The sequence below is a fragment of the Oncorhynchus kisutch genome, linkage group LG18, assembly GCF_002021735.2.
Source record: "Oncorhynchus kisutch isolate 150728-3 linkage group LG18, Okis_V2, whole genome shotgun sequence".
Taxonomy (NCBI): Eukaryota; Metazoa; Chordata; class Actinopteri; order Salmoniformes; family Salmonidae; genus Oncorhynchus; species Oncorhynchus kisutch.
In genome coordinates this window covers 46435299-46446360 of record NC_034191.2, presented here as the reverse complement: position 1 = coordinate 46446360, position 11062 = coordinate 46435299, and the positions used below count along the sequence as shown (strand labels likewise).

Here is an 11062-nt window from a genome sequence, read left to right as displayed (position 1 = left end):
CGGCTGGGTAGTGATACAACTATGGAGAAGGATAAAACTCATCTACTGTTTGTGTGTATGTATGTGCACAGCTATAAAATGGATGTCTTAGTAAAATGGATTTATTTCACCTTTATTTAACCAGGTAGGCTAGTTGAGAACAAGTTCTCATTTGCAACTGCGACCTGGCCAAGATAACGCATAGCAATTCGACACATACAACAACACAGAATGGAATAAACATGGAATAAACAAAACATAGTCAAAAATACAGTAGAACAAAAGAAAACAAAAAGTCTATATACAGTGAGTGCAAATGAGATAAGATAAGGGAGTTAAGGCAATAAATAGGCCATGGTGGCAAAGTAATTACAATATAGCAATTAAACACTGGAATGGTGTGCAGAAGATGAATGTGCAAGTAGAGATATTGGGGTGCAAAGGAGCAAGATAAATAAATAAATACTGTATTGGGATGAGATAGGTAGATAGATGGGCTGTTTACAGATGGGCTATGTACAGGTGCAGTGATCTGTGAGCTGCTCTGACAGCTGGTGCTTAAAGCTAGTGTCTGGACAACAGGCCCTCCGATTTGACACACTGAACTCTATCAGAGAAGTAGTTGGTAAAACAGGCAAGGCAATCATTTGAGAAACCAAGGCTGTTGAGTCTGCCAATAAGAATGTGGTGATTGACAGAGTCGAAAGCCTTGGCCAGGTCAATGAATACGGCTGCACAGTAATGTCTCTTATCGATGGCGGTTATGATGTCGTTTAGGACCTTGAGCGTGGCTGAGGTGCACCCATGACCAGCTCTGAAACCAGATTGCATAGTGGAGAAGGTACGGTGGGATTCGAAATGGTCGGTAATCTGTTTGTTAATTTGGCTTTCGAAGACCTTAGAAAGACAGGGTAGGATAGATATAGGTCTGTAGCAGTTTGGGTCTAGAGTGTCACCCCCTTTGAAGAGGGGGATGACCGCGGCAGCTTTCCAATCTTTGGGAATCTCAGATGATATGAAAGAGAGGTTGAACAGGCTAGTAATAGTGGTTGCAACAATTTCGGCAGATAATTTTAGAAAGAGAGGGTCCAGATTGTCTAGCCCGGCTGATTTGTAGGTGTCAAGATTTTGCAGCTCTTTCAGAACATCAGCTATCTGGATTTGGGTAAAGGAGAAATGGTGGGGGCTTTCGCGGGTTGATGTGGAGGGTGCTGGGCAGTTGACTGGGGTAGGGGTAGCCAGGTGGAAAGCATGGCCAACCGTAGAGAAATGCTTATTGAAATTCTCAATTATAGTGGATTTATCGGCGGTGACAGTGTTTCCTAGCCTCAGAGCAGTGGGCAGCTGGGAGGAGGTGCTCTTATTCTCCATGGACTTTATAGTGTCCCAGAACACTTTTTGAGTTAGTACTACGGGATGCAAATTTCTGTTTGAAAAAGCTAGCCTTAACTTTTCTAACTGCCTGTGGATATTTGTTCCTAACTTTCCTGAAAAGTTGCAGTGAGCAGTGAGTAAAACAAACTTAGGGAGTAGGCTTCTAATGTTAACATGCATGAAACCAAGGCTTTTACGGTTACAGAAGCTAGGTACTGCAGGACCTGGATTCTTCAGAACGTTCTTGTTACGGATACAAGTATCCTGTGTGTGTATCTTGAGTGTGTGTGTGTTTCTTTTCTCTCCTTCTCCCCCTCACAGGTGAAAATCATCACTCCCCAATCAGTCAACAATCCAATCATCAATCAGAAGACACACCTCCTCCTGTTTCCTACCCTATCACAGTTCCTTTCCCTTGGTTTAAAAACACTGTCAGTTGTTTGCTCTAGAGCTCAATCTCTCTGTAAATGCCATGTCTGTAGGTCGCTGTGTTTCACTCTCTCGTTGTGTATTAACCTCTCTTTTGTTTGAGCACCTCCCATAAGCACTTTGTCATCACCTGTGAGTATTGTTTTTGGTTATGGTGTTTGTTTGATTGCTGGTGGGGAAAACAAGACAAGTCGCCCATGGGCATACACTGCCCGTAGGTAAACTTTGTTAAATACAATAGTTAGAACTGGGCGGACCACCCACTGTATTTTTGGTTAGTTAGCTGTTGTTAGAGTAGGCCAGTCTAACTTAGTGGGTTTTTGAATACTTATTGTTTCTTACCTTGGGTCCAGCTCAGCCCCTTTTCCTGCTCCCCCCATTACCGTGTGTTTATTAATAAACCATGAGTTTGACGGTAGATTTCAGTAGTCGTGGTTATTTCGTTCACACTTTGTCACTTATAATTTGCATGAGTTATGTTACGGGTCTCATTACCATCCCCCCCCCTAGACTGTCGGGCCAAAAGGGATTCGTAACAGTTCTCGTGAATAAACACTTTGATTTTTGTAAGCTGGGACTCTGCTTCATTCAACCAGAATCTTACAAACTCTAGGTTGCAGACTGAGTAGATGAATTGAAGTTTATGAACAGATAACAAAATTCACATAAAACCTTGGCTGCTCTCTCAAGAACCTCAATTGGGACTAGATTCCTGGTTGTTTTACATTTGTATACACAGGGCATGATGCTCTTTAACAATAAAATGCACTCTGTTGAATTCATATGCATGACACATTGCAAAAATACCATGCATTAAACAGATTTGTATGTAATCATTTGTATGGGGTATGGTGGCCATTGGCTCAATTTACCCTATGGCCATTGGCTCAACTTACCCCAAAGCAAAAATGTTGACTATATTAGAGCACACAGTTATAAGGATGCACTTTCATGCTAGGTTTAGGACCTCAAATTGTAGCTTAAATAGACCCCAACTGAGGTATAAAACAATCGTAAAACAATACATTAATTTGACTATGTAAATTTTTTGGGGGGGCCCTAACTTGCTTACCAATTTTTCCATATGGTTTCTTCCTTCACAGACTCCATGATATCTTCCTAAATATTGGGTCACATTATTAATTTTGTGTATGGTTTCCTAGAAACAAGGAGTGGCTCAATTAACCCTTTGGCTCAACATAACCCACTTTCCCTTACTGTTCAAGTGCCAAAAAAATCAGGGCCCTTGAAATTCTGAAAAGTATCTGAAAAACTAGTTACCTGACATATGAAATGTATGACATCCACTGAAGATACCACGGAATTGTGTCAAAACTGACAAAGAAGCCAGAGAAAAGCAGCACGGGTATGGCAGTCACCGGACCTACAAACGTGGCAACCTGAGACAGGGACAAGCGCAAAATCAGAGGCAGCACGTGACTCACTGTAACCATCTTACATGTACATATTGTCATATTGTTAATCGTCTGCTTAGAATAGAATTGGGTACCACCCTGAGAAACATATAATTATATGCATATACTATAGGTTGGTACTGTGTAGATACAAAATATAGTAAAACATATATAAAGATATGTTTAATTAATTTTAAAAAGTTGTATTTACAGATTCAAATTAGAAATGTAGATGGGGGACAGGTGAGAGGGATTACAGCAGAGAGTGTGAGTGGTGGAACAGGGGATAAAAACGCTGTCTCCAGGGGCATACAGTATGTGGTACATGGGCGGCACTATGCTTAGACCAGCCCCAGGACAAAATATATATTTTTATTTGACCCCCTTTTTTCTCCCCAATTTCGATCTTTTTTTCATCGCTGCAACTCCCCAACGGACTTTGGAGGTGAAGGTTGAGTCATTCGTCCTCCGAAACATGACCCGTCAAACCGCGCTTCTTAATTAACACCCGCCCGCTTAAGGTATAGCAGTTATTATCTCGTGTTAGTATTGAGAGAATGGAGGACATGCCTGTAGCGAGGTGGAAGCCGCTCCTATCAGCAGGCCCAGAGACTGGGCCACAAGAGAGGTGAGGACTCCCAGGGCCAAGAAAAGGATGAAACGTACAGCGTCAGGCGGCTGGGACGTCATCCAGTAGACGATGCTGCAGTAGGCGACTGGGAACACTATCTGTGAAGCAAAATAAGAAAAATACTTGATTGTGTATTTGTGGACACAGAAATGGTCTTTTCAGCTTTTTTTTCTCGACCCCAACACATGCATGCACAGTTGCATACACGCCCAACCACACAATTGACAGATTGGAAGGACAGCGTCAGTGCAGCACCCCTAGGGTCGTGTAGGTGGTTATGTACCTTGGTGAAGGGCACAACACCAGGAGAAGCTGTTGCTATCTAGGCTTGTGATACGGCCACCTCACATTCCTCATGTTCAGCCAACAGTACCTCACCATGGAAAACACACTGTATCGTTGAAGCATTAAACTAAAACACAAAGCCAAGCTTTTTGTGCTTTGAAATAATAATTTTGAGTTGTTGAAAAAAAGCCAAATTAGATGTAATTCAATACAATAAATGAAAACATGCAGTAAACCTCTGGTGAAGCGTAAATTATAAAAAAATGTATTTAACCTTTATTTAACTAGGCAAGCCTGTTAAGAGCAAATTCTTATTTACAATGACTGCCTACCGGGGAACAGTGGGTTAACTGCCTTGTTCAGGCGCAGAACGACAGATTTTTACCTTGTCAGCTCGGGGATTCGATCCAGCAACTTTTCGATTACTGGCCTAACGCTCTAACCACGAGGCTACCTGCCGCCCCAAAAGCCTCCTTATGTAATGTTATTGTGGGATTTGTCTGAAATTCTGAAACAGAATTACTTTTTGACCTCGATGCTAAAGCCCCTTTGAGCTCCCATAACAGGTTTCTTTAGTTACAATACCTTTGCTCTTTTCAGTAAATGATAGAATCGTAATGTTTTTTTTGTTCTCTATTTTTGCATTTTGATGAAATGCCAACTTACAGCTTTTTTGGGACACAACACACTACTAAAAATGATCCTCCAGAGTTATTTGTGACATTGTTATTACCTGGAAGGGGAGGTCTGCCATAGTCTTGGCCAGATAGTAAGCCTTCAGACTGTACCAGTAGTTCAAGTGCTCTCTTAGGAACACTCCCATCTCCAAAGGGACTGCAATTGGAGAAAACAGGCTCATAGTAATCTCATTTTGGAAATCAGAAACAGTGCAAGGTACATCTCAGCAAAGTCTACTTCTAACATACTGTATACAATGGCTTATGACTGTTGTGACTTCATGCACTAAATCAACGCATGCAGATGTCTGTCATTAAGAAGAGCTGAGAATACTCACACGTCAGAACAGTAGGCATTAGAGCAGCAAACATGAGGAAGAGCATGGAGAAGAAGAGGAAGCCGGAGTTGCTGAGCACTTTCTTGGCATCGTTGCCGATGCCCAGATAGAGCAGGCCAATCAGAATCCCAATCCCAATGTGAGAGGTGATTCTTAGGTGAGTCAGCACCTGTAGGACCAGAACAGTCAGAGAAAAAAAATGTGTTTATATATTTTCCTATCCATTGTGCTTTTGCTATTATTCTTCTGTTATTATTTTCATATGCTTTTAATTTTATTAAAGTGTTTGGGGTTCATTATGTAACATTTGGTTATTTTAAATCAAATCAGTGTGCGGAAGTATGTCTTACTGTATCTCTAATGATGCATTGAAATGTCCTTTTGAACAGGATGCAGAACTGAGTCAGACAACTGGCTGAGAAACTGTGGCAGCCCTCACCGGAAGGGGAATCCTGAGAGAGAGAGAGAGAGAGAGAGAGAGAGAGAGAGAGAGAGAGAGAGAGAGAGAGAGAGAGAGAGAGAGAAGAGAGAGAGAGAGAGAGAGAGAGAGAGAGAGAGAGAGAGAGAGAGAGAGAGAGAGAGAGAGAGAGAGAGAGAGAGAGAGAGAGAGAGAGAGAGAGAGAGAGAGAGAGAGAGAGAGAGAGAGAGAGAGAGAGAGAGAGAGAGAGAGAGAGAGAGAGAGAGAGAGAGAGAGAGAGAGAGAGAGAGAGAGAGAGAGAGAGAGAGAGAGAGAGAGAGAGAGAGAGAGAGAGAGAGAGAGAGAGAGAGAGAGAGAGAGAGAGAGAGAGAGAGAGAGAGAGAGAGAGAGAGAGAGAGAGAGAGAGAGAGAGAGAGAGAGAGAGAGAGAGAGAGAGAGAGATGCTTTGACTGAAAATATCACCTCAATGAGATTCTTCATTTCAACCCATTGAGAGCTGTAGTAATACACTAATCCCCCTTTTACCTCAGAAGATTTGTGCCACAGGAAGGGGTTGAGGGTTCCATCATTCATGTCTGTCTTGTAGACCTGCTCACATTTCCCCTCCTGCACGGCCTTCACCAAAAGAGCCGTCTGATCACCGTACTCCCCAGACGCCACCTCCATCACTGGGATCAAATGGAGAAAGAGGTACGCATGTCACAGAAACCCCAGTGAATACTGCATGAGGAACCAATCAATCAAATGTATTTATAAAGCCCTTCTTACATCAGCTGATGTCACGAAATGCTGTACAGAAACACAGCCTAAAACCCCAAAGAGCAAGCAATGCAGGTGTAGAAGCACGAACCATCTGTAAAGTTATTCTGAGAAAATTCATTTTTGGATGAACTAATAGATATAATAGTTTCTAGAATGCTTTATACCACATTATACTTGTTTCTCATTAAACTGGTTAGAGTTTCTCACCAAAGTCTGCAGGATTGTGGTATGTTGGGCAGTTGAGCCCCAGCTCTCTAAGGTAAGGTACCAGGTTAGGCACTTTCCCTCTGTAGATACACTGGCCCTGGCTAAGGACATACAGCTAGGGAGGGAAACACAGGGGCACAAAGCAATCAGGATACAGTACATTAATTTAGCAGACCATTCATTTAGGGACCATAAGTATTGCGCCACATTTGTGGCTATTACATACATTTCCAACTGTGATCCTGTGGTTTCATTGGGCCTTTCATAGATTCCCATGCAGTAGGCTTGCTTGAATCCCAGATCTGTTTATGTTATCACGCCAATGGCGTAGGAGTTGGTAAGACAACTCAAACATAGGGGGCGGCAGGGTAGCCTAGTGGTTAGAGCATTGGACTAGTGAGCAGAAGGGTTGCCAGTTCATACCCCCGAGCCGACAAGGTACAAATCTGTCGTTCAGCCCCTGAACAGGCAGTTAACCCACTGTTCCTAGGCCGTCATTGAAAATAAGAATTTGTTCTTAACTGACTTGCCTAGTTAAATACAGGTAAAGAAAATAAAAACAGATCTGGAACTCAGGCTAGCAGTAGGCCAGGTTGGAGGCTGACCTTGTTGAAGAGCTCAAAGAGCTTGGCGCTGGGCTGGTGGATGGTGCAGATAACGGTGCGGCCACCATAGGCCAGGGCCTTCAGCAGAGACAACACCTGGAAACAGGAGGAACTGTCCAGGCCACTGCAAAACAAGGAATAGGGGCCAAGGTTAGTATATGGTGGACAATGTCAAAACAAAGAATAGATTGGCTTTTGCACACCTAAAGTAATATCTTAGATCATCATCGTGGAGAAGCAAACAAGTGAAGTGAACTGGGAGAAGAACATTGCATAAACTTGCACTATTTGGCACTTTAATGACACAGCAACATTACAGTCCCTCTTGTCCATGCCTTTCTTGAAGAACTGTTTCTTGGGGGAAAACGTTACTGACAACTAATGTGAGTTGGTACAGAATCCTGTACAGTCCTTTCCATGGCCAGTGTTTGGTTACCCCTCATCCTTTTTTCTACATCTGTTTCAAGGAGCCTGCAATCAACAATTGCTCAGAGTGGGCACAAAGGGGGCTTTCACAATGACTAACATTAGCTACTTAAGTTAACGTTCTTGTTTGTGATCTAATGGTCCTACCACTGGGCACTGATATGAATCATGTCAGTAATTTTGAGCAGGTGAGAAGATTCTTTGGATTGGGAGTGTGTAATCACAGTGCAGTTAAGCAGTCGGAGGCAGCTGAGAGAGGATAAAGAGGCAGATGAAGTGTCCGTCTTAGAAGGCATCAGAGGATTGGAGATGGGGAATAAATCCCTTTAGGAGACGCATGCTGCTGCTCTCAAAAACAGTTTCTCCTTCTTGATTGATTGAGAAGTCATTGAAAATCAAATTAAATATTTTCTAGAATATTGAATTGGAATTGCAGGTTACTTAATGAATTAGCTGACTTGAATTCAAATTGACCCCAACCCTGTTTCAGCATAATACAAAAATCCCTATAAAAATCTGTCCGTTTAAGCTAGAGAGAGCTGTATTTGCATTGGATGCGTCTCAATCCACTGCATCTGCCAATGTCACACTTCCCTATCTGCAGTGAAAGGTAACAGAGCTGAAGAGGTGTTTGTCAGACCATGAGACATCCTGAAAACTGGTATTTTCACAAAATCGTCTTGACCACCGGCGAAAGTAGAATGTGTTTTGAGTTAGCCCCACCAAGATCTAAAAAAAAAAAAAAAATTTTTTTTTAGATGCAAGCCACTACACAACATTAAACAATACATTAATTGAACTATAACGGTGACAAATGTCACCCACAAACTGTTAGGGCCAACACCTTACCACTGTTACACCTGGCTATCAGAGGATCCTTGTCTGGTAATGAAACAGTTCAGCCTTATTTACTGCCTTTAAAAAAAACATAGCTGATATGTCTGGCTTGCTTAAACAAATTAGATTTTTTTTTACTGACAATTACAACTGGCATAATGGGACGGTGAGCGGATAAGAGGCAAAATGTAATTTTGATTAAGACGTTAATGAGTGAACGAGGACGGACATAGTCATATTTGTTCAGCACTTTTGAAATGTACAGCGACAGAATTCAGAACATGGGTCATTCTTACAGTATTCTGTGTACACCAAGTCAGAACCATAGGAAAAATAAAGGGGACAATGAAAGCTCTTACAATATTCGATGATGACATTTCTCTAAAACATGCTATAGGCTGAATGTGCACCACCAAGTCAGAACAGTAGGCTAAATTATGAGGGGAAAAGGGACCAAATTATTGGGGTGAGGCACATGGGCTACTAGCACAACATAAACTTAGTATGACTTTCTTAGCTACAGTACCCCTGGCATATAACATCATTTATGCAGCAGCATTACAAGGCATTTTTGGACTCACCTTGTTGTGCTGTGCTCACTTGAACAGGAAGGTGGTGGGGCGGTCCTTCGTGGGCAAATTTTGGAGTTAGGAATTCGGAAAAAACAAGGTCGAATCATGTTAGTGATCTTCAGGTCGGAGCTCAAATAAGAGGCCAGAGTCCACGACTTGGAATTCCGAGTTGGATGACCATTCAAAATGTATTTTCCTAGTCGGAGCTCGTTTTTTCAAGAGTTCCCAGTTGTCTTGAACTCACTGAAGTCTGAGATTTCCCATTTCCGAGTTTCCAGTTGTTTTGAAAGCGGCAGAAATCACGCTGGATCTATTTAAACTTGTAAAAGAAACCCTAAAACCCAGACTTGGACCACACATCCAATCCACTGAATAGCAGGCTAGTGGGTGTTTTGCCATGCCTGCTGTTAGCCACTGATTCCCTCCAAACCACTCATTGTTGAATTTGCGATTTACATCTTGTTGTCTAATGTTTATGTCCAATGGCTGAGCACCGATACGTTTTATCTATAATTTATATTTATATGACAAGGATTGAAAAGGATTTGCCAGTAGATTGTTGACCTGATTCATGATGATGAATGCTAGCTTGCTAGCTAAGATTTTGAAAGTATGATGTTGATCAGTCCAATCAAAGCTACTGTAGATATATCGTGATTTGACGTAATTTTATCTGTGGCCATTGCCCTTGAGCCTTCTTGGATGGGCACTTCTAATGTACAGTAACTCTATCGCAGCACCCAAGTGGCTTGAATTTGAGGTCTCCCTTTGCGGTGACATAGTGTCCCCATTAGTGACAGAACACTGAGCCAATCACGGTGCATCTAGAGAACATTACCAACCCCTTCGCTCTGTATTTTCTGCTGGTTACCCCACCACCACAGAAAGCACTAAGATAGGCTGAAACACCTGCATTTTGGAGCTGCCTGACTCAAGAAAGCAAAAAAGAGACATGCGGCTTTATAAACTAAATTCTTAATTTTTGATATTGTTTGCAAACTGATATGTGACATGTATCAATCCCAATATAACATGTAAAACAGGCCATTCAGAGCCCCACCTGTTTAGCTGGCGACGGGTCGCCGCTGATTATGAACAATGTTCCCTCTAAACTGCGCATGTGCGCGGTCGCACACTTCCTCCAGGACTGCCACACAGAAGAAATGCCAGGCCGCCCAGAGATACTGTGTCTGTTACTTGAACTCTGTGAAGCCTTTATTTGGGCTGCATTTTCAAAGTTCATGATATTTTCCGCATTGACTTTTCTTCATGTCTTAAAGTAATGATGGACTGTCATTTCTCTTTGCTTATTTGAGCTGTTCTTGCCATAATATGGACGTGGTCTTTTACCAAATAGGGCTATCTTCTGTATACCACTCCTATCTTGTCACAACACAACTGAATGCAAATGAACTTTTAACAAGGCACACCTGTTAATTGAAATGTATTCCAGGTGACTCCCTCAGAACATTGAACCTCAGGAGGCTGAAGAAATTCGGCTTGTCACCAAAAGCACTCACAAACTTCTACAGATGCACAATCGAGAGCATCCTGTCGGGCTGTATCACCGCCTGGTACGGTAACTGCTCCGCCCACAACCGTAAGGCTCTCCAGAGGGTAGTGAGGTCTGCACAACGCATCACCGGGGGCAAACTACCTGCCCTCCGGACACCTACACCACCCGATGTCACAGGAAGGCCATAAAGATCATCAAGGACAACAACCACCCGAGCCACTGCCTGTTCACCCCGCTATCATCCAGAAGGCGAGGTCAGTACAGGTGCATCAAAGCTGGGACCGAGAGACTGAAAAACAGCTTCTATCTCAAGGCCAACCACTAACATTGAGTGGCTGCTGCCAACACACTGACTCAATTCCAGCCACTTTAATAATGGGAATTGATGGGAAATTATGTAAAATATATCACTAGCCACTTTAAACAATGCTACCTAATATAATGTTTACATACCCTAGATTATTCATCTCATATGTATACGTATATACTGTACTCTATATCATCTACTGCATCTTATGTAATACATGTATCACTAGCCACTTTAACTATGCCACTTTGTTTACATACTCATCTCATATGTATATACTGTAC

General features: G+C 42.4%; 1 protein-coding gene across 1 annotated transcript in view; it reads right to left on the bottom strand.

Moving 5' to 3' along the window:
• LOC109909931 (ATP-binding cassette sub-family G member 1-like) overlaps positions 1-11062 on the bottom strand; it is a 48200-nt gene that overhangs the window by 8743 nt on the left and 28395 nt on the right. Inside the window, exons 7-14 of the mRNA XM_031796851.1 lie at positions 7121-7244; positions 6516-6630; positions 6072-6214; positions 5479-5580; positions 5129-5297; positions 4847-4947; positions 3768-3926; positions 3064-3182 (exon numbers count right to left, since the gene is read on the bottom strand). Of these exons, the coding sequence (XP_031652711.1) occupies positions 3064-3182; positions 3768-3926; positions 4847-4947; positions 5129-5297; positions 5479-5580; positions 6072-6214; positions 6516-6630; positions 7121-7244 (1032 nt within the window). The remainder of the gene's footprint in view (positions 1-3063; positions 3183-3767; positions 3927-4846; positions 4948-5128; positions 5298-5478; positions 5581-6071; positions 6215-6515; positions 6631-7120; positions 7245-11062) is intronic.